Raw genomic sequence first — 24,416 nt, 5'->3', positions numbered from 1 at the left:
GAACTGTATGTGTATTAATGTGGGAACCCTTGCAGGATAACAGGGAACGTGGACTAGGACAGGCTAACTGAATGGCCATTTTAAAGAGCCAGCACCAACAAAGTAGGCCAAAGTGTCCTCTTTGTGTGCTGTATGATCCTAATGTTACTTTCATTCCTGCATTCCTTATAACATTATTATCTTCACAATTACAATCAATGGCATTCTATAAACTCATCCACAATTATGACCTCAATCATTGCAAAGTTGCAATGAGAAAGCAAAGCACATTTACTCCGATTTGAAAGTTTATTCTGCACCAAGCGTCTAAAACATATGAATAATTACAAGTGGAAAATAGATAATATATAAAGATTTATATAGCTGTACAGCCAATAGTGCTTTCTGACAAACATGACAGGGCTAAGACTATTAGTCAAAAACAGAGTGCTAGTTTCACAGAATTCTTTGTATTTGCCAACGAATAATTTATACTTTCTGCTCTGAAGAATGTTCATACTGAAGTGAGAGTCATTTCCACAATCATACACTATGTTAGAGAAGTCATTATGGCTTATTGAGCATTTTGTGTTTCACTTTGATACAATGTAGGCTATGTATTAGGCAGCAGTAGACAATTAGGCCTAAAGTGGACACAAATGTACAATTGAAGCACAAAGAATGGTGTGTTTGTTTCATATTTCCAGCATCCACAATACTTTGCTTTTATTCAATTGTACAAAGCTCTGCCTAGAAAGGGAAATCTAGATTTCAACTGTTGCTGGTGTTTTGTAAGTCATAGATAGTCAAATCCAAGTCAGTCCAAAGTTTCTGATGCTTTCTTCAGGTATTTTAGACTGTGCAGTGCTGGATGCAACCAATATAACCAAAGGCCCATTGAAGGCTTTATGTTCTAATTATATCTATTCATACTATTAGAACCTAAGCAAAATTCTCCAATTTCTTTCAGCTATTCAGTTCAACGTGTCTGTGCTGTCTCTTTGGGAGAGTTATCTAATTAAATTCACTATCTCCATACTTTCCTACAGACCTTGGAGAAAAATATCACATATCAGTCCTTTGTAGCTTCTTTAAGTATAGTTTATTGATTTTTAATGCTGATTATCATTCCAAAACCAGTCTTATTCCTTTATCTGTCGACTTCACCCACATGCTTGCCATTGTGTCCCTGAGTGTATTTTTTTCATGGTCACTAGTTGTGGGATGTCAGCCTGACATAAAACAGCATAAATTCTCCAGGCATTAGAAAACAAGAATTCATCATGTTTCCATACAATGAAAACACCTCATCAGGATTTGGGTGTCACTGGCCAGGCTAGCATTTATTGTCCATGAGAAGGTGGTGGTGATGAGCCACCTTCTTGATCTAGAACAGTTTTTGTGTTATAGTTATATCTACAATCTTATTAGTTCCAGAATTCCACAGTATACAACGGTGATGTAGCTTCAAGTCAAGGTGCTGTTTCCATACATCTACTGCCTTTGTCCTTTTCGCTGGTGTACAGACTTTGGTGAATCAGTCGGACAGTTACTCGCCATTGAATTCCCAGCTTCTGACCTGTCCTTGTAGCCACTCTATTTATATGGCTAGTCCAGTTCGGTTTGTAATTAATGATAACACCCCAGGATGCTGATAGTGGAGTATTCTGCAATGTTAATGTCATTGAGTTTCAAGGAGAAATTATTGTATTCTCATTTGTTGGATATGGACATTGTCTGGGTATTTTGTAGCATGGTTGTTGTCCAGATCTTGTTGAATGTGCTGAACCCTGCACAATCATCAGCGTAGTGCAACATCCCCATTCTTATTGTTACAACCAGCTCAGGTGGTGTAGACAAGTCACCATGTCACTAAGAGGTTTGCCGATTGTAGTTGGATGTATTCCTGTACATTTTGTCATTTGACCTCCCGCAATCTACCTTGATGTTGCAACATTCCTGTTGCTGATCCCTTATTATATTCATTCTTGCCCCAAGTCTCCAGACCAATTGGAAAGTGAACAACGACCTACTGGAATAATTTTTTGAATGTCAGTAATACAGTCTTTTCTCTTTAAAAACCGAAAAAAAAGCTGCAGATGAGAAACAAAAATAGAAATTGCTGGAAAAGCTCAGCTGGTCTGGCAGATCTTCTGAGGAAGGGTCACTCGACCAAAAACGTTAATTCTGATTTCTGTCCACAGATGCTGCCAAACCTGCTGAGCATATCCAGCAATCTCTGTTTTTGTTTCAGTCTTTTTTTCTTGATTTGTTTACACAATATATGGGTCATTAGCAAGGCCAGAGTTTGTTGTCCATCAGTAATTGGCTTTGAGAGGCCGATAATGAGCTGCTGTCATGAGCCCCTTTTGCCCATCTACTGTGGGTATACTTACAGGGAAGACATTCTTGAATTTTGATCTCTCAACTTTGATACAATGTAGGCTATGTTTTAGACAGTGATGTAGTTTCAAGTCAGGTTAGAGTCTGAGTTGGAGGGGAACTTACAGATGGTGATGTTCCCATTTATCAGCTCTGCTGTCCTTCAGGGTTGTGGCTTTTAAGAAGTTGCTACCAAAGAAGACCTTGTGAGTTGCAGCAGTGCAGCTTGAGATGGTACACACTGATGGTGGGGAGAGTGAATGCTTAAAGAGGCAGATCAGGTGGACTGTTTTGTCCTGGATGATGTTGAAGTTCTTAGAAGTTGTTAGAGCTGCACCCATCCAGTAAAATGGAGACTGTTTCATCCCACACCTGGTGTGCACCATGTAGTGGCTTTGTGGATTCAAATTATGACATAATTGCAACAGAATTGCTAGCCTCTCATCTCCAATATGTTTAGAACTGAAGCTTACTCTTTAAAGGAAAATATTCTTTATTTGAATGTCACTATAGTATTTCTCCTTTATGGAGCCATATTGAGAATACTAAACTTCAATTCCTGGTAACTTCGGGATAATACTCAAAAGTTATTCAACGTTTCACCTGAATTTATGAGATTATCAATAGTTACGTATACACTATTTAAAAACACAATAAATTTATCCCTTTCTCTTCTCAAGGTGACGGGGTGCTTTTTTGCAATGATAGGTGCATTGCCACAGAGACAAGTCAGTTTGGTTTGGTGAGTGCTTCGCCTGCCCAAAGCTACCATTATCAGTCATGAGGTGCATTGGACCACTTAAAATGGGCTGTTGATGTAATAATATTGACCCTTCTCTCGCCTTCTTAGACTGACCCAGATGCACTGTTGGATACTTCCAAGGCTTCTTCAATAATCCTTCCCGAGCCTGTTAACTTGACCATCGAACAGGGCAATCAGTATATAGAAACAATGCTGTCCATATCCTGCCTCCCAAGTTATACACCATCTTGATAAAAGTAACATATTGTGAATGCTGGAAATTTGAAACAAACTCAGCAGGTCAAGTTGCATCTATGGAGAGAGAAACAGATTTAATGTTTCAAGTCTAATATGACTCTTCATCAGAATTGAAAGAGCAGAAGTTGCCACAAAGCAGTAACCCAGTCTGAATTTGATCTCACCAATGTAAAGGGGACAGCATTGTGAGCAGTGCATACAGTGGACTAGTTTGAATTATGTACAAGTAAAACACAGCTTTGCTCTAAAGGTGCGTTTGGGGACCTCAGACAATGAGAATAGAGGAGGTAAATGGACAAGTGTTATACCTTCTGCAATTGCATGTAATGATGCCATGAGGGAGTGAGAAAGTGTCTGAGGAATGCACCAGGGTGTCACAGAATGAAAGGCTCCTGCAGAATACTGATAGTGATGGGGAGGGGAAGATGTGTTTGGTGGTGGCATTCTGCTGGAAGTGGCAAAAATAGGGGAACTAATCTTTTGAATGGGGAGATTAGTGGAGTGGGAAATAAGAACAAGGGGAACCATACCTGGGAAGAAGGGGATGGGTGAGGGCAGACATGAAAGAGATGGGTCAGGCACGGCTGAGGGCTGTGTCAACTACAATGGTGGGAAGTTGGTTAAGGAAAAAGGAGGACATGTTGGAGGCAGTCTGGTGGAAGGTGGCGTCATCAGAACAGATGTGACAGAGATGGAGAAACTGGGAGAAAAAATTGGAATCCTGGCAGGGATACCTCCGCTCCGACCTTAAGAATGACCCTGACCTTCCAGTTGCTTGCTATTTCAATAAAACTCCCTTGCTATCACGTTAACAGTTAGTATTGGGCCTATTACAATGTTCCATTGAAGCACAACTCAAGCTCGAGGAATAACATTTCATTTTCTGCTTAGGCAATTTACAGCCTCCAGGTTTCAATATTGAATTCCACGACTTTGGAGTCTGACTGCACAATGTCAGTTCTCCATTTATTTTACATTCTTCACCACAAATTCCCAACAACTCTCAGGTCTGAAGAAGAGTCATATTGGACTGAAAACATTAACTGTGTTTCTCTCTCCACAGATGCTGCCAGACCTGGTAAGGTACCCCTTCCTGACTTGGACATAATTTGTCATTCCTCAATGCCACTGTTTCAAAATCCTTGAATACCCTGTCATCACCACAGTTGGTGTTGTTGGTGCTTCATCACATAAATTGTAATGGTTCAAGAAGGAGACACTCCATCATCTTCTGAAGGGCAAATTGTGATGGATAATAAATGTAGGCATCGTCAATGTTGCCCTACATCTCGAGAATTCATGAAAAAAAAGAACTGTGATTAATATGCTACCCAGGGAAAATCAGAAGCTGACCATGTGATAGAGGTCCCACTCAAATCTATTATTGTCCATTCACCTCTCCATCTCTTAAAAATGCCCCAATGGGCAGGACAATCTTTAGGGTTGTGACTCGTGCCAAAACTTTACTAGGACACCACTCCTGAGAATGACACACAATAATGTGGATATCCTTTTTTGTCAAAACAAAGGCAAGGTCACAAAATTATTAAAATAGATTGAATTTGTCAAGTTTTGAGCATCACACAAGTATGCAACACATAGCCAAACCTAAAAATCATTTATAATTGTATTGAGAAATCTTTAAAGAGACAGCAATATGTAATTTTCAACCTTTTTTTGCTGCTTGCTCGCAGGTGAATTTGCAAATTGGACTAATTGTGTTGATGTTTGAAACAGGAATAACTGCAAAAGAGTTTAGGATTAGATATGGGTTTGAGTTGTGCATTCTTTGTGTATTCTCTACAATTTAAGTAAATTGAATCTTATTTGGCTTATTTAAATTACTGACTGGTTGGAAGTATGCTACAAGGTTGTAAAACAATCCTGGTTTATTCAAAATTTTGTTTATTCTTTGTGAGGTGTCAAAACCCAGAAATTGTATTATACCCCAGCACTCTTGTATCTCCCACTGCATAACGCAACCCAATTGCTGCATACTGTAGTACATCTCCCATGTACTATCCTTGAAATAACATGTTAAAGAATCCATGTATTACATAGGAACAAAAATAGACCATTTATCTCTCAAACCTGATCCATCATTCAGTTAAATTGTGGCTGATCTGTATCTTAAACACCATCTATCTACCTTTATCTGGAACTGTCAATATGTTTGTCCAATAAAAATCTATTTCTCTCAGTTTTGAATTTTGTAATTAGCTGAGTCCCAACAGCTCTTTCAGGGAGAGAGCTCCAGATTTCCATTACCCATTGTTGGAAGTGCTTTCTCACATTAAAATGGCCTAACACTAATTTTAAGGTCAAATGTTTCTGAACTCTTCTACAGACGAAATTCTTTCTCTCCAAATCCTCTTTCAAATCATTTAATAATCTAAAACATCTTTAAATCATTACCGATGGTCTAACACACTCCAGTACCTGCACATTGCCTTTTACAATGATCCCAACTCACCCCAACCATACAATTCCTTTGCATGACACACTACAGACTGTGCATTAACCTTTGTAAGACACACCTCAACGTACATTCTACCCTTTGTATACAATTCTCAACTCTGTGCCCACACCAGCCCATATGGTACCCTCTGCTAAACCTATCACAGCCTGTGCATTTCACTTAGTGTAACACATACCAGTCTATTGCATATTTGTTGCCTTCCTGGTAATATGCCACAGACTATGCACAGCTCTCTATTCAAGGTACATTTGAGTTGAAAATTCACTTTACTTCTTACCCTCGATGTTACACAATTAAAGGAATTCTTTTTCCAATGCCTTTTGTTTTGCAATCTTTTCTCTTTCTCCTATCCTTTCTCCAGAAGCCATTCTCCAACCAAGTCAATTGAGAGACAACATATTTTCAGTATTCTCCATCATAACTCCTCACTCAATAGCAAGGAGATACCTAAGATAAACTTGAAGTGATGCTGTCTTCCTGCGGAATGACTTGAGTCTACTTTTACTTCCTTGTTGCTTCAATCCACCAAAGATTGAGACCTTTTTTTACATAGGTGACTGGCTGCACCTCCTACCACTGCAATGGACAATTCACTCATGCACTTGTGTGTGTCCTATTTGTGGTGCCTAGGCTACTACTCTTTCAATGTATGTAATTTTTCATTTGGGTTTACTGTATTATTGTAGCTGCCAGTTACCACTCACAATCACGTTTTCCACATTGAAAGTCATATATTTCCATATGGACTGGGATCACCCCTTTCCATTCACAGGGGTTAGAGTTATTGGTCAGTAAGAGGAGATTTATCCATGATATTTTCAATCCTGTGTACATCTCCATTGGAATACCCTGCTTTACTTCATACATTTATTAGGAGCAAACCATGATGCTATTTGTCGGTCATTGTATTAACAACCCACAAACTAATAGCAGCTCAGTAGCAGAGGTAATTGGTCATCTTCCTCTTTTGTTGTGGCCACTCATTTATTTTCATTGCTGTAGGAACCTGTTTTAAAATCGGATGAGTGCAGCTTATCAGTGGGAAGACTGTACCCTATCCTGAATCTTATTTGTTAACACAATAGCTTTCTGAGTATTTTAGTTTTTCTTCAGTCCTCTCTGTCTGACCTCCACATAGGACCGCCTTGAAATGCATTGCTTTGAAGCATTTTCCTTGTTCAGTGGTTTTTCCGCGCTGGAGAGGTCTAAAGCCATGTCGTCCTCTTTAGCTGTAGTGGCACAGTTGGTTGCAGGCATCCGGTCTGTGCCACCCTCAATGGGCAATGCCTGTGTTCTGCTCTCCACATAATCAACTCCGACAGTTGCTTCACTTTTAGTTTTCAATGTTGAGTCAACGGATTTTTTGTGCATTCCTAGATTTGAATGAAAGGTTGATTAGTGATGCCCAACTCATATGTTCTTTATTTTTACACCCCTTACTCTATTTTCCTGTATATTTCACTTTTTCTATTCTAAATAATTTTGGTATATATTAGATCATCTCACACAGTAGGCTTCTTACATTCTAACTGTAGAATTTATACAGTACAGAATGTTTAGCTTTTGAAACAGCTTTCTATAAAAAAAAAGCTATCCACATATTCCAATTCCCCTCCTCATTCCCAGGAGAACTGAAAATGTTTTCTTTCAAGTGTATATTCAGTTAAATCCTGAAAACCACACAAAGGAAGTTGACAGGTAAGAGCTGAATGATCATATCAAGTTTCAACAAATGTTTAAAATTACTGCTCTACGATAAGGACCGTGCAATTGTGTTGGCATCACTGAACTGATTAACGTAGCCCAAGAGCTTCCATGTTTGCCAAACTGCAAGTGGTCAGGATAAAGAAATGGGATTGCAAAACATTAAACGTGTAAACTGCAATGCAAATTTTAAACATACTATACAAATATAAATATAGTTTATCTAGGATGATGATGGCGTAGAAGGCATTTGGCACTCTTGTCTTCATCGGTCAGAGCATTGGGTACCAGAGTTGGGACATCATGTTACAGCTGTATAAGGTATATCTAAGGCCAGATTTCCATGCTATAGGAAGGATGTTACTAAACTGAAAAGAGTGAAATAAAGGATTTACAAGAAAGTTACTGAGACTGGAGTGTTTGAGTTACAATGAAAGGCTGGATAGACTGAGACCTTTTTCTCTGAAGCGTCAGAGGCTGAAAGGGTGACCTTATAGAGGTTTATAAAATCATGAGGGGCATAGATAAGGTGAATAGCCAAGATCTTTTCCTAGTGTAAGGGAGTCCAAAACTAAAGGGCATAAGTTTAAGGTGAGAGGGGAAAGATTTAAAAGGGACCTGAGGGACAACTTTTTCATACAGAGGGTTGTGCATATATGGCAGAGGAAAGTGAGTATAATTGCAACATTTAAAAGACATTTGGGCAGGTATATGAATAGGAAAGGTTTAGAGGGATGTAGACCTAATGCAGACAAATAAGACTGGTTCAATTTAGCAAACCTGGTCTGCATGGACTCGTTGGGCCGAAGGGTATGTTTCCATGCTGTATGACCCGAGAACTCTATGGATAGGACTAATCCCTTCAGTTCTTCAAGTCTATTTCATCATTCAATACAAGCATGACTGATCTGGTTGTGGACTTTACTCCACCTTCCTATCTACCCCATTGCCCTTGACTCCCTTGTCATTCAAAATTCCTTGTAACACTACCTTGAATAAATTCAATGTCTCAGCCTTCACTGCCTTCTATGTCAGTAAGAGATGCATGTTGAAAAGACAAAGCCTGGGTGACCAGTTAGTAATGAATTGAGTTCACATGGGAATGTGGTGCAAAGGAGACAGAGGTGATTTAAGTAAGCGCTCTCACAACTAGTAAAGTGCGTTAAGCACTAATCAGATTTATCGGTACTAGTAAGGTTTATCAATAGTTGTAATGTTTATGAAGGTAAGGGAAACTAAAATAAAGTTAATATAAATAAACCAAGTGAAATATAGTGTAAGTGAAATAAAATTAGGGTGTGACATGGTAGTTTGATCATGGGAAATGCATATTCTGTACACTGGGAAAACCTGGAGGCTAGATGATACATGTACAGAGACTAGATTCCCTACAGTATGGAAACAGGCCCTTTGGCCCAACAAGTCCACACCAACCCTCCGAAGAGTAACCCGCCCAGACTCACTTCCTGGCATTTACCCCTGACTAATGCACCTAACACTATGGGCAATTTAGCATGGCCAACTCACCTGATCTGCACATCTTTTGGAATGAGGGAAGAAACTGGAGCACCCAGAGGAAACCCACACAGACACAGGGAGAATGTGCAAACTCCACACAGTCACCCAAGGCAGGAATCAAACCTGTGTCCATGGTGCTGTGAGGCAGCAGTGTTAGCCACTGAGCAATTGTGTCACCCATATAGGAAGCACTCCCAGTTGCAGAACCTTGAGGTCTGGATTTTGGAGTTAAAGCAGTAGCAAGAGTCACTGTGGAACACCCACAAGGCTGACAGATATATTGACAGCACATTCAGAGAGTTTCTCAGACCATAGGCCAGGAGCATGGTATCAACAGGGGAATGAATCACTGCCAGGCAGCCCAGAAAACTAGGCAAAAGTGAGGACTGCAGATGCTGGAAACCAGAGTTTAGATCAGAGCGATGCTGGAAAAGCACAGCAGGTTAGGCAGCATCTGAAATTGACATTTCGGGCAAAAGCTCTTCATCAGGAATGGAGGGAAGGAGCCTCCAGGGTGGACATAAATGGTGGGCGGGTGGGGGGAGCTGGGGAGAAGGTTGCAAAGAGTACAATAGGTGAATGGGGGGTGGGGATGGAGGTGATAGGTCAGGGGGAGAGTGGAGCAGATAGGTGGGAATTGAGATTGGCAGGTAGGACAGGTCATGAGGATGGAACTGAGGTAAGGTGGGTGGAGAGGGGAAATGAGGAAACTGGTGAAGTCCACATTGATGCCCTGGGGTTGAAGTGTTCCGTGGCAGAAGATGAGGCGTTCTTCCTCCAGGCATCGGGTGGTGAGGGAGCAGCAGTGGAGGAGGCCCAGGACCTGCATGTCCTCGGCAGAGTGGGAGGAGGAGTTGAAATGTTGGGCCATGGGGCGGTGGGGTTGATTGGTGTGGGTGTCCCAGAGATGTTCCCTGAAGCACTTTGCGTGGAGGTGTTCAGTCTCCCTAATGTAGAGGAGACCGCATTGGGAGCAATGGATACAATAAATGACATTGGTGGATGGGCAGGTGAAACTTTGATGGATGTGGAAGACACCTTTGGGGCCTTGGATGGAGATGAGCAAGGAGGTGTGGGCGCAGGTTTTGCAATTCCTGCGGTGGCAGGTGAGGGTGCCAGGATGGGAGGGTGGGTTGTAGGGGGGGGCGGCGTGGACCTGACCAGGTAGTCACGGAGGGAACGGTCTTTGCGGAAAGTGAAAAGCGGTGGGGAGGGAAATATATCCCTGGTGGTGGGGTCCATTTGGAGGTGGCGGAAATGTCAGCAGATGGTGTGGTTAATACGAAGAAACTGGCAGGCACGGAGGCCCCACTAGCTAGTTACTTTTCTTTTTTGGGTGATCCTCTGAAGGTGTGATTCCTCAAAGATATGCAGTAAGAGCCATGTCCTTGCACCTTGGATGCCTTAGCTATATAGGAAGAAGGAAGAAAGAGCTAATAACACCAAAGGGGCAAGAACATAATTATAAAAAGGATGCAAGGAGACATTGATAAGGTGAATGGGCGAGAACTTGGCAGATGGAATATAATGTTAAATGATTCACTTTTGCACAAAATAAACAGAAAGACACAATATGGTGAATGATTGGAAACAGTGCGACCATAATGTCATGTTTATGAGTCACATGTTAGCACATAGCAATTAGGAAACCAAATGGTATGTTGACCATCACTGCAAGCAGATTTAAACAGGTCTTATTGCAGTTTTATATGACCTTAGTGAAACCTCAGCTGGAACACTGAGCACAGTTTGGTTGCTTTATCCATCAATGGATATCCTTGAGATGGAGGGAATGATGCAATATAGGTTCACCAAATTAATCCCTGGGAAGGTAGAATTATCTTAAGAAGAGAGATTGAGGTGACTGGGTCTGTATTCCAAAGAGATAAGTGTGACTTCAAATGGGTTGCTAAAGTTGGGTGCTTCAGGGGGGTTAATGGAGAAAAAGAAAAAGGTAATCTGTTGCTTTTTGCCAAACTTTTTTCAGCTTTCAGGAATTAATTCTTGCTCTGCTACAGGAGAAGGAGTCAGTTATTTGGTGAGCATCTAACAAGTGATTAAAGTTTATTCTATTCCTAAGACTCAAAATACTATATTTTGAGCAGAAGGTGAATGACTGAGGATGAAAGGCACCGATTGAGAGGCCTATCTGCAGTGAGACCAGCAGCAGAGTGACACCATGTATCACAGCTTGACATGAGTGCAGGGAAAGCAGGTGATTCATGAGTAGAATTGGTGAACATTTCTAGTCTTTAAATTAAAAGTAGAATCTTTAGTGTGTGTATGGATCCCTGGTCTTCTTTCACCTTCTTCTTGAAAGTAGTTTGTTAAGTATAAAGTTGTAACTAGTGCAAAAATCATTACAATAAACTGAAAAGAACAGGGACTTTCCAAGGCCGGATGAGTGGTGTGTCGCTTCAGCAGCATGTGGGGGGGGGGCGCTGACACCAAGATGATCCACAGCAAACACATCTGTGTTAAGTGTTGAAGCTTGAGGAATTTTGGATCCAATTTGAGCTAAAGTCATGTTGCAGACATTGCAGCACATCAGTGAGGGAGAAACTTATTTAGACACCTTGTTCTGGGATGCAGTCACACCCCTCAGACTAGTTCATTCAAATTTGATCTGTGCTCAGAGACAGCAGGATGTTACTGTATATATGGGGACCAAGGAGATTTTGAGGAGCCTTTTCCTTTCAATCATTCAACAGTTATGAGGTTTGTGTAAACTATGTGGAAGAGAGTGGGTCTGCAAGGAACATGACTAACAATGTGTGTATGGCACTGTGGAATATGGTAGGAGAGGAAATAGAAAAGTAGTTATGGTAGAAACACTATAATTGGGGGTTAAGTATTGATCTTTGCAGCTATAAGCTTAAGTCCCAGAGACTGTCTTACATGTCTGGTGCCAGGGTTAAGGACATCTCCTCAGGCTAAAGAGAAACTTGGAGTGGGAGGATAGGAGTTGTAAGTGTCCACATTGGTATCAATGACATTGATATGAATAAAAAGAAGGTTCTCCTGAAGGAATTTGAATAGTTATGAGATAAATTGAAAAGCAGAACATTTAAGATAACAATCTTGGGACTGCTACCTGAGCAAACTGGCATAGGTAAATAAAGTCGCAGAGTTAATTGCATGGTTCAAAGATTGCTCTGGGAGAGGTGGGTTCACTTACTGGGGCATTGTCACCAGTACTGGGATAGAGGAAACTGTTCTGATGGTGTGGACTTCACTTGAACCATGCTAGTACCAGTGTCTTGGCAAATTGAAAATCTGGCAGCTAATTAGATAAAGATACCTAGTGTGCACCAACATAGATAAATAACAAAAAAAAAAGACTAATGCATAATGAGGCAAGTTTAATAAACAATTTCAGCATAAAAGATCTTCAAGGAAACAGTGGCCATAACATAGGAAAATTTAGAATTCAGTTTGAGGATAAGAAATCTGAATTGGAAACATTAAGGGCAGCATGGTGGCTCAGTGGTTAGCACTGCCGCCTCACGGCGCCAGGGACCCAGGTTTGATTCCAGCCTCGGGGGTGACTGTGTAGGGGGAGTTTGCACATTCTCCCTGTGTCCGCGTGGATTTGCTCTGGTTTCCTCCCACAATCCAAAGATGTAGAGATCAGGGCCAATTGGCTGTGCTAAATCACCCCTTGGGTAGTTTAGGTGCACGAGTCAGGAGTAAATGTCGGGGAATGGGTCTGGATGGGATACTCTTAAGAGGGGCCATTGTGGATTTGTTGGGCCAAACAGTCTGTTTCCACCCAGCAAGGATTCTAATTCAAGAGCGACACGGTGGCTCAGTAGTTAGCACTGCTGCCTCACAGCACCAGGGTCCCAGGTTCGATTCCAGTCTCAGGTGACTGTCAGTATGGAGTTTGCACATTCTCCCCACATTCTCGTGGGTTTTCTCCGGGTGCTCCGGCTTTCTCCCACAATCCAAAGATGTGCAGGTCAGGTGAGTTGGTCATTCTAAATTGCCCACTAGTCCTAGTGTTAGGAGAGAAATGGTTCTAGGTGGGTTACTCTTCGGAGGGTCGGTGTGGACTGGTTTCACACTGTAAGGAATCTAATCTAATCTAAAAACTATACTAAATCTAAATAAGGATACTCACATGGGAATGAGGGCAGAGTTGGAAGGGTGGGCTGAGAAAGGAGTTTAACAGAAAAGATGGGTTATGAACAATGGCACATACTTAAGAAAATAGTTCATGACTCCCAACAAAGGTATAGTCTAGTGAGGAGAAAGGATGCATGGAAGGGGATAAACCAATCATGGTTAATAAAGGAGGTTAAGGATGGTATTAAATTGGAAATAAAACCATACAATGTAGTAAAGACTATTGGTAAGCCAGAGAATTGAAGAAGCCTTAAAAACCAACAAAAGATAACAAAAAAGAGGAACTAAACTTTGAGTGTAAACAGATAAAAACAATGACTGCAGATGCTGGAAACCAGATTCTGGATTAGTGGTGCTGGAAGAGCACAGCAGTTCAGGCAACTTCGAAGCTACTTGGATGCTGCTTGAGTGTAAACAATCAAGTGATATAAAAACAGATATTAACAGCTTCTTTAAATATATATTAATAATGGGGCAACCACAACAATACAAAGGAGTTGAATAAAAAATTTGCATCAATCTTCACAGTAGATGGAAATGGGCATAAGTGAGGGGAGAAAAAAAGTACAATAAGTGTCACTAGTGAAAAGGTATTAAGAGGGGAACTCAGGGTGTGAAATGTGGTGGGTTGTATCCGAGGATATTAAAGTAAGTAGCTAAAGAGATAGTAGAAGCACTGGTAAAATTTTCCAAGAATCTTTAGATTCTGGAAAAATCCAGAGCATTAGAAAACTGCCAATGTCACACCCTTGCTTAAAAAGTAATGGAGTCAAAACATGGCAAGTATGGGCTAGTTAGCTTAATATCTGTCATTGGGAAAATGTTAGTGTCTATTACACAGCTGTATAATAACGGAACATTTAGAAGAGCATAATATAATCAAGCAGAGTCAATATGGTTTTGTGAAGGAGAGATATCTGTGAACAGGTAACAAGTAGGATAGAGAAGGCGGATACTGTACTTGTAATATATTTGGATTTCCAAAAGACATTCAGTCAGGCCCTTTTTATAAGGTTTCTTAATAAGCACCCATGCTGTTGTGAGCAGGCTGATTAATGCAAGACAGAGAGTTAGGATAAGGGGACATTTTCATGATGACAATCTGTAACTATTAGAGTGTCACAGAGATGTGGCCACAATTATTTACAATATTTATAAACCATTTGGGTGACAAAGGTTATATGCTATTGCCGTGTTTGCAGATGACACAAAAGTAGGTGGGAAGACATGTGGTGAGGATAATGCAAAGAGTCTACAGAGGGATCTAGACAGGTTAAGTGAGTGCACAAATACTTGGCAGATGGAATATGTGGTAAATGTGAGATTATGCACTTTGACAAGAAAAGTAAATGAGCTCAATATTACATATGTTAGAAAGATAGGGAGAACTAGAGATTGGCAAAAGACTGCAGAAAGCTGCAGCACTGAGGGATTTGGGTATACTTGGGATTGAATCACAGCATACAAGTTCAGCAGGTAATATAGAAGACAAATTTGCTGTTGGCCTTTATTTCAAAGGTAATGAAGTATAAAAAAATAGAAATTTCTTGCTAAAACTAAACAGAACCCTAGTTAGATTGCAACTAGAAAACTGTGAGCAGTTTTGGGTCCCTTATCTAATCAAGGTATGTTCGCATTGGGGGCAGTCCAGAGATTGTCACCAGGTTGATCACAGGGATAGAGGGATTTATTTTTACAAGGAGAGGTTGAGTAGGTTGGGCTTGTACTCATCAGAGTTTAGAAGAATTAAAAGCTACTTTATTGAAAGAGATGAAATTCTTAGGGATTTGAAAAGATAGATATGGAAAGGTTGTTCCCTGTTGTGGGAGTGTCTAGAACTAGAGTGCATAATGTCAGAGTAAGTGGACAGCCTTCTAAGACAGGAATGAGAAGAAATTTCTACTCTCAGAAAGTAGTGAATAGGTGGAATTCTTTACCACAAAGGGCAGTAGAGACTGTGTCCTTAAGAATATTCAAAGCTGAGATTGACAGATTTTTATTCAGTTAGATATTGAAGGTTCGTGGAGCAAAGGCAGGAAAGCGTTAAGGATTTTCACGTCATCTATGATTTATTTGAATGACAATACAAATTTGATGGGCCAAGTATGCTATTTTTGCTCCTACGTTTTATAGTCCTACAGTAATTTTAAGAAAGAGAGATGACCTTTTGAAATTTACAACATTTGAACAGGATGGTAGATAAGATCTTTCCCCTTGCTGGTGAGACTAAATCTTGGGATAGTAATCTCAACAAAAGAGATAGGTCAATAAAGACTGAGGCAAGGAGGAATTTCTTCATTCAGTTGGCAATGAATCTTTGGAATGCCAAGAGAACTGGGGAAACTCAATAATTGAGCATGTTCAAGACAGAATCTGATCTATTTCCGGAGACTAACTGCATCAACGGATATAGAGATGGTCCAGAAAAGTGAATCGAGGTGGGTGATCTGTCATGGTCTAACTGAATAGTGGAGTAGGCTTAACAGGCTGAACAGGCCATTCCTGAAGAAGGGCTTATGCCTGAAATGTCGATTCTCCTGTTCCTTGGATGCTGCCTGACCTGCTGCGCTTTTCCAGCAGCACATTTTCATCTTTGACAGGCTGAACAGCCCATCCTGTTCTTATGTTCTTTATTTGTTTCAAAAATATCACCTCTCATTCTTCTAAACTTCAATGGGTGTAGGTCCAACCTGTTCAATCTTTCAACTCCAGCAAGGACTAAGCAATTGATAATTGTAAGGAGCTTGTATAGAGTCCAACAGGTTGTATATGTTTTCTGTTGGCATTTAAAAAGACGCCAGAATTAGAATGGGGTGAAATTTGTCTTGGGTGATAGGACAAAATGGGCACTAGCAAATTAGCAGTATCTTTTTACACCATGCTCCATTTTCTTCTCCAGCCTTTGAGACAGGGGGATAGTTTATTTTCACCACCTTATGCTGTTGCATGTCCCTCTCCACTCCTGTCTCCTTGTCCCCCAATAATCTTCAATTGCTTACCAAGCAGCCAGGGGGCACAAGATCCTACCAAACCATTTTTGCCAGAGTTGAGTATGGATTCGGGCAGGGGAATGGAGTGCCGGACCATGGCACCGTACAGTCCATACTCGGCCATCACACTGCTCCTGCCCCAGCATTTCTCCCGCTTCCTCCATTTCGCTCTTCGATTTTGAAACCACACCTGGTGGGATAAGGGGTGAACAAACTTTATTGACAAACTCTAAACATCCACTGCTATTGCACCTTGGCTTCCTCCCATCATCATAGGTGCCAATGAGAAGCTGCCTTGGTTCACTCTATGTGATATTGAGCAGAAGTCAGATGGGACTTTGATTTAAAGTCTTATCTAAAAGATGGTGCTTCTAATAGTGCAGCTCTATTTCAATCTCTAGGGTGTAAATCTAGATTTTATCCTCGAGTCTATACTGTATGAATTGAACTTACAACTTTCAGACTCAGGGAGACATGGAAGTGCTATCAAATGAAACAAAATTAAAGCCATGAAATACAGCCAACAGGCTCATTAGTGTGGAAAGAATTTTGTATTATCATTTCAATTTTCAATTTTGACCTCAAGTGACTAGCATGAAATTGTTGCATCAAATTAGATCATAGCTGAGATTTTACATAAATATGGGAAATCCTGGCAACTTCCCCTCCAAATGGCACATGATGACGTGTGAAATTACCTGTATTCGGTCTTCAGCGAGCTCTGTCTTCATCGCTAACATTTCTCTTGCATATACATCTGGGTAATGAGCCTCATTAAAAGATTTCTCTAGTTCCTCCAACTGGTGAGTTGTGAACACAGTCCTGTGGCAATCAAAGAGCAGACATATTGCTCACAAGCAACAAAGAAAGAAAGTAATCTTACCTATACAGCACCTTTCAAAACCTCAGAATTTTCCATAACACTTTAAGGCTAATTAACTAATGTTAAAGCATCACCACTGTTGTAGTTTAGGGACATTAGAAACAGGGATAGGCCATTAGGTATCTCAAGGAGCATCCCAGGATGGTCCTGAACTGCTGTGCTTTTCCAGCAACACACTCTCAATTCTGCTCTCTAGCATCTGCAGACTCACTGTCTCCCATTCGGCATCTCAAGTCTACTCACCATTTAACTAGGTCATAGCTGATCTGCACCTCAAATTCATTTCCAGCCTTTGCTTCATAATCAGTTGAAACAATTAACCAATAAAAATACACATTCATGCATAGATTCTGCATCACACACTTTCAAATAACATTGGTGTAAGAATAAAATTGGCTTTGGGTCAAACCATGATAGTGAATGACCCACTCTAGTTGCTACCTGCCTTATTGAAATCAACAACAAAGGAATATTAAGTGCTGAGTAAAATGTGTTGCAAATTTGTCATCAGCTGTTTTATGCTGTCCTCCAAGACCAATTTCACACAATTAAATTCCTGTGAAAAGTCAGTTTACAAGAATCCAAACGCAGTTCAAATACCGGGAATAGGATGTAATGTATGTCATACAGTTGTTAAACAGCAGCAGTAATGACACAGTTTTGTTTTTATGCTACTGGGGCTTGTTCTATTCATTAAACATCAGCATGTTAGCCTACAATTCTCATGACTTATGTAAAAGAAGTCATATTAAATTACTTTGTGACAGCCTTTTTATTTCACTTGCTATATAACAGATAATCAAAATGGCAGCTTTTTCCAAAACAATTCCTTTTAAGATTTCACAGGATCATGGGAACAGGAGTAAGCCATTCAGCCCATCATCTCTGTCCCACCATTGGGGATTATAGATGATCATCACTTCCCTGCATTATCTCCATATCCCTTAATAGTGTAGTCTCCAGAAACCCATCAATTTTTTTGTCTGAAACTGCTCAATGGTTTAGTTTTCACAGCCCTCTTGCTAGATAATTCCAAAGATTGAGCACCCTCTAGATGGAAAAATTAAAAATGGCCTTCCCTTTACATTGAGATTATGTCCCACATCATACCAACATCTACCCTGTCACATCCTGTAAAAACATTATAAATTTCAATTAGATTACCTCTCGATCTATGAAACTCCAGAGAATGCAGATCCTCTTTCATACTGCCCATTACAAGTTGCCTTACTGTATATATTAAAGCAATTCTCAACACAAGATATCTTCTGAGCTTTCAAACTTTTTAACCTGCTACCCTTTTTATTTGGATTAAAAAGGAAGTATCCTATGTTAACATTAACCCATTCTAACAGTCTAAACCTAAAAGGCTGTGCACAGCAGCAACAAATTCATTGTAACTTAGCAACAAATTAAAATGATTCAAAGGCTCTGGTGTGTTCTGGAGGTGGCAGATTTATGCCTGGTACTTGATGTTGACCAGTCATGGGTAGCAAGTTAAATCTGCTGACCTGGCACACATGAATGGCAGTACGGCTAAATTATTGACCACAGTCAATGTGCCTTTTGGGCCCAGCATCATTGAGAGTGTCACTGCTTTATGGTGTTTAAATAAGATTAAACTGTGTTTGAGATCATATTCTGTGATTCTGTTCATAGAATCATAGATACCTACAGCACAGAAACAGGTCCTTTGGTCCATTCACTCTGTGCCAGTCAAAAACCTAACTATTCTAATTTCCAGCATTTAGCCCGGAACCCTGTATGCTTTAGCTTTGTAAGTGTACGTCTGAATACTCCTTAAATGTTATGAAGGTTTCTGCCTCTACTATCCTTTCAGGCAGTGAATTCCAGATTCCTGCCACTCCCTCACACCTCTTCTAAATCTCCTGCCCCCTACCTTAAATCGATTCTCCCTGCTCACTGATCCTTTACCGGCCAGCAATCAGAAAGTGGGCACGGGATCCAACTGTACCAACCTGAGTGATTATCAAGGACTGGGGAATGTAATCTAGCACGCCTTGAGTTTGGTCTTGTTCTGATCTCATCATTAAACCAGAATTAGGATACTTCAATTTGATAATTATATAACACACAAGGGGCCCATTTGGTGCAACGTGTCTGTACCAGTCCTTTCACCCCAGTTGCAGGCAAAACATAAATTAGAAAGGCACTAATGCAATGTCCTTCCAAGGTGCATCTCATCACAATCTCCATTCACTCAGGATTGTTTTCAACAGAGGCCACTCACATACCTGTGTCGCCTCTTCTTCCTTTTCACCTGCGATGCTGTGGAGTTCTTCAAGTTGCTGTGATCATACGATGTATTCTCATCATCTGGTGCCAGGGGAATGGATTAGACCACAGTCACTATTATAGCCACCAAACCCAAACCAGCCAGCATGAAAAACATCCCCGGTGTTGGAGCTCTAAGTCTCCTCATGACCAAACCTGATTTAGCAGAATACAGTGGTTTAACAAAAGAATATGTTATTGGATCAGACTTCCCATGCCTAGAGTCACACAAGGTAGATCAAGTACGAATTTACGTCTGTTTCTGGAACAGCTCACTAGCTGACAATATAAACCTTGAGGGGCACAAATTTGCATCAGGCATGAGTTAGCAGGAATCTCCCGATAGTGAGCTGGAGGGATTTTCAAGCATAAGCTACAAATGTAACCTTCGTTATCTTGGTTTGGGACTCAGACTGGGAGTTTCTACCCACTGCACCACAAGATTTCCCCTGTTACTGTGTTAGGAATCCAAAGATCATTGATCCTCTCCTGGCAGTCTGAGAATTTGCATTTGAAAAGAAAATGCAGATCAGTGAAAGTGATGATGTTATTGAAGAACCCAATGCATTCTGTGCTTTAGAGAAGGAAGCCTGCTGGTTTTATCCATCTGATCCTGTGTAGAAGGCCAGTTCCAAGCCAGTGTGATTGACTGGTAACTGCACTCTGAGATGGTCTGGTAAGGCTCTCAGAGCAGCTAGCGATGGACAATAAATACCCTACCTACATCCTGAAAATGTATAAGAATCAAGAGTTTTTTTTAATAGAATCCCTACAGTGTGGAAACAAGCCCTTTGGCCCAATAAGTCTGCACTGACCCTCCAGGAAGCAATCCATCCCCCTAACTTATTATCCGATATTTAGGATATACATTTGCCCCTAACCAAGGGGCAATTTATGAAGGTCAATTCACCCACATAGCACATATTTGCAGTGCAGGAGAAAACCCATGCAGACACAGGGACAATGTGTAAACTTTACACAGTCACCTGTGGCTGGAATCGAAACCAGGTTCCCAGTACTGTGAGGCAGCAGTGCTAACCACTGAGCCACCCTGCCATTTTTACATCAATAGGTTATGGACTCAGCATACCTTGTTTTTAATCATGTGAATTATATTGAGTTGGAACTTTACTGAGAATAAAACTTTTCAAGGCAAGATCTGAAAAACACGACAAGCCAATTGCTCGCTGCTATTGGCTACGCTGTTTCATTGGCATGTTGCCCTCTCACCCAGGGAAGGGGCACTGAGTCTCTGGGCAGACTGCAGTCAGCAGCAGATTTACAAGCAGGCGGGAATGTAACTAGCGCCCAGTACTCCTCAAATAAACGGCGGGGTATTCACATATAAACAGCTCCCAGGGGGCAGCACGGTGGCTCACTACTACCTCACAGTGCCAGGGACCCTAGTTCAATTCCCGCCTCAGGCGCCTCAGGTGTGGAATTTGTACATTCACCCTGAATCTGTGTGGGTTCCCTTTGGGTGCTGTGGTTTCCCACAGTTGAAAGATGTGCAGGTTAGGTGAATTGGCCGTGCTAAAATTGCCCATTATGTTCAGAGATGTGTAGGTTAGATGCATTAGTCAGGGGAATGGGTCTGGATGGGATGCTGTTCGGAGGGTCGGTGTGGTCTTGTTGGGCCAAATGGCCTATTTCCACACTGGAGGGATTCTATGATTTTAAAAAGTAAGCAGTTCCTTCACATACAAAACTCCCCAAATTCATTGTTTCCTTTCAGCCTTTGGAAATCATGTGTTGCATTTAATTTCGAATTTAAATTAGATTAGATTCCCTCCAGTGTGGAAACAGGCCTTTTGGCCCAACAAGTCCGCACTGACCCTCCGACGAGTAACCCAGCCATTCCCATTTTCCTCTGACTATTGCACCGAATGCTATGGGCAATTTAGCATGGCCAATTCACTTGACCTGCACATCTTTGGACCGTGGGAGGAAACCCACCCAGACACCGGAAGAATGTGCAAACTCCACACAGACAGTCACCCGAGGCTGGAATCAAACCTGGGACCTTGGTGCTGTGAGGCAGCAGTGCTAATCACCGTGCCACCCCTTAAAGGTCAATGAACAATCGGAAATTACAAATCTACAATTCAGTAGAAAACATAACATAGAAAATTCAAAACAAGCAAATGTAAAACTAGACGGTGGCTCCCATACTCTGGGATATTTATCTATATGCAAGGAATAGAAACGACCAAACAAGGTAGATGCCTCTAAACCAACTTTCATCTGTTTGAACCATCACTGTCCCTCGTCTAGTTTCCCTCTCCCTTCAGTTTGATCCCCAGAACCGCCTGTTCCACCGATTTGCTTTTGATTCATATTACAATAAAGTTCAGCATTTGTTAGAGACAGTAAGCTGCCTGTTGCAATGCTAACCTAAGGGTTACCTCACCAAAGTTGCAGGATTCCCCACCCCACCCCCCAGGAGACGGGGAATGGGGTATGGAAAGAGGGAGCAGAAGACAGAGTGAAAGTCTGTGCCAACCTACAGACGCTATGCCAACCTACAGAGACCTCACCAAACTCGCTAGGGCTGGAGACCCCAAAACCCAGGGCTGGGTTTTTGTCAGGAACCATTGATCTTGTCAGCCCAGTTTTCTCTGTTTTCAGGCTTGCTTTACAATGGTACACCTTATTTTCGTAAAAGTAGGAGAACTGCAAGGATCCAATTTAATAATAAAAAGAGAATTTGGTTCCACGTATCGATGAAAAGCCCCAGGGGAACTTCGCTCAGCCAATAGACAATGCGATAGCTTTCACTGTCCTGGGATACTCCAAGGTAGAGACAAGCCGGAGGCTGAAAGAACACACAAGCCTAACCGGGATATTCTTATACAAGCAGTAAAATACATTCCAAACACGGTCACCGTCTGAAAAGGGCATCTGACCTGCGCACAGCAAGATCCCACACTCAACACCAACGAGACAAGAGGCTAGGTTCACTGTTTGATACTGATCTGGAGTTCCCGGAAAGTGTGTGTGGGGGGGGGGGGGGCGGTAACAGGGAGGGAGGGTGTGGGGTGGGGAACGGGTCCGGTGTGGACAGGCGGGCGGGCTCGGTGACAGACTGCTGCTGGCTTTACCGGAGTTGTGAAGCGGCTGGAGACTGTCCAGGAGGCTGACCCTCCGGAGTAGCGGCATTCGGCCGGGCAGAGCTGACAGAGTGTCCAGGAGAGAGGATCCGGGCGGCCGGAAGGCGCTGCACAGCAACCCAAGGCCGGCGGTGAGCATCGGCGGCGGTTCCCTCGGCGGCTGGGGGGCAGCAGCAGGATGGGCTGATGGGCCTCCCGAGCGGCCGCCCTCACTGCTGCTGGTGTCCAGTCCCAGCAGCTCGGTGATGCCGAAACCCCGGCAGCGGCTGCTTTTCTCCGGCGCTTTGCTCCCACTCAGCAAACTGGCTGCAAGGACTTTGCTGTCAGCCTCAGATCTCCCCTGTGTCCCGGGCATGACCCTGAGCTCTCCTTCCTCTCTCTCTCACACTCATACACACTCACTCACTCACACACACTCTCTGACTTTCATTCACACTCTCTCTGACACTCTCTCTCCCTCTTTCTCTTTGTGACTCTCCCTCTCCCTCTCCCTCTCTGACTCTGTCTCTGTGACTCTCTTTCTCTCTCTCTTCCCCGTCTCCCCCACCCACTTTAAACATCCCGCTGTGAACAGGCAGGGCTTTTCTAGCTGCCCTCCACCCAGCCAGACGCTGCTCAGATCCAATCAGCGAGAAGGTAGCCTCTCCCCTCCTCCCTGCCCCTCACCCCTACTGCCCAACCTGCAACCCCCCCCCCCCCCCCCTCAGCTAATGCTGCCCCTGAACAACCCACCTCCCCACCCCCCCCCCCCCACCCACCCCGCCAACACACACCCACACACCAATCGGATCCGGATTATCGTCAGATGCAAGTCTAGCATTCCAGACCAGTAAAATTGCTAATATCGTTATTACACTTATTCAAGAGGTGAAATCTTTCTTCCAGTCATTCAGCATTGAAACAGACGCTTCTGTCCAACTCCTCTATGCCAAGCAGATCTCCTGACCTAATCTAGCACTTGGCCCATATCCCTCCAAACCCTTCCTACTCATAAACCCATCCAGATGCCTTTTTAAATGTTATAATTGTGCCACCACTTCCTCTGACTGCTCATTCCACACACTCACCACCCTCTGCGTGAAAAAGGTACCTCTCAGGTCCCTTTTAAATATTTCCCCTCTCACCTTAAACCTATGCCCTCGTGTTTTGGTTTCCCCTACCCTGGCGAAAAGACCTTGACTATTCACCCCAACGACACCCCTCATGATTTTATAAACCTCTATAAGGACCCCTCAGCCTCCGACGCTCCAGGGAAAACAGCCCCAGAATATTCAGCCTCTCCCTGTAGCTCAAACCCTCCAAACCTGGCCACATCCTTGTAAATCTTCTCTGAACCCTTTTCAAGTTTAACAACATCTTTCCTTAACTAAATGCAGGAAATATTCGCACTTTTTAAAGTCAAAAGTATCCTTAATGCATCACATTTGTTAAATAACATTTTAAATGGAATATCACAGAAAGTTCAACTTTTTTTCCCCATGGCATTTTTTACTCTGAGGGGCTCCGTCAAGCTGACGACATTCAAAATAACCATTTTATGCCGGATTTACAGCCTGGCAGGGAGGGGCGAGCAAAACATATCAGGTTTTCACATAAATGTTTACTTATATTTTAACCGTACTTTATTCGTAAAACGAATGTAGCAATGGATGTTACACTTTCCAAACATTTCAATAAAATGTAACTTGTCTCCATGCAGCGTGTTCCATTTTTGGGTACTTCAGTACAATTGTAGAACTTTAGTCCTGTGCCTTTTCCCCCCGCCTGTGTGTTTTTGTAATTGGCCCTAATTATCTTTCTTGTTTTGTTAGCTTGCTTCTCCGTTTTATTTTAATGAACTGTTTTGCTTAATTTTTCGATGAAAGAAAGTGAGGAGCAGGGAGTAAATTCAATTTGGTGAGACGATGTGTTTTAAATATTTGAATTCCTACCGGGCACCAGGATCCAG

The 24,416-nt window shown here is 42.1% G+C and overlaps 1 protein-coding gene across 1 annotated transcript; it reads right to left on the bottom strand.

Moving 5' to 3' along the window:
• Positions 1 to 216: 216 nt before the first annotated feature.
• On the bottom strand, positions 217 to 23,087 carry vsx1 (visual system homeobox 1 homolog, chx10-like). The gene is made up of 5 exons (XM_072581307.1): positions 22,460 to 23,087; positions 19,319 to 19,400; positions 16,879 to 17,002; positions 16,190 to 16,370; positions 217 to 7,213 (listed from the first exon to the last, which is right to left on the bottom strand). The coding sequence occupies exons 1-5, from the start codon at positions 22,821 to 22,823 to the stop codon at positions 6,939 to 6,941; spliced, it is 1,026 nt and encodes a 341-aa protein (XP_072437408.1). The 5' UTR covers positions 22,824 to 23,087; the 3' UTR covers positions 217 to 6,938.
• Positions 23,088 to 24,416: the final 1,329 nt, after the last annotated feature.

The sequence above is a fragment of the Chiloscyllium punctatum genome, chromosome 11 (genome assembly GCF_047496795.1).
Source record: "Chiloscyllium punctatum isolate Juve2018m chromosome 11, sChiPun1.3, whole genome shotgun sequence".
Taxonomy (NCBI): domain Eukaryota; kingdom Metazoa; phylum Chordata; class Chondrichthyes; order Orectolobiformes; family Hemiscylliidae; genus Chiloscyllium; species Chiloscyllium punctatum.
This window is presented reverse-complemented; position numbering and strand designations above follow the sequence as displayed.

Excerpts from the sequence above, each read along its gene's own strand:
- vsx1 (XM_072581307.1), bottom strand. The coding sequence starts at position 22,823 with ATGCCCGGGACACAGGGGAGATCTGAGGCTGACAGCAAAGTCCTTGCA. Across the intron at positions 16,371-16,878 it reads TCGCTGAAGACCGAATACAG|GTGTGGTTTCAAAATCGAAG; the intron begins GTAATTTCACAC and ends TTATCCCACCAG. Across the intron at positions 7,214-16,189 it reads TTGTGCCCCCTGGCTGCTTG|GAATGCACAAAAAATCCGTT; the intron begins GTAAGCAATTGA and ends ATTCAAATCTAG.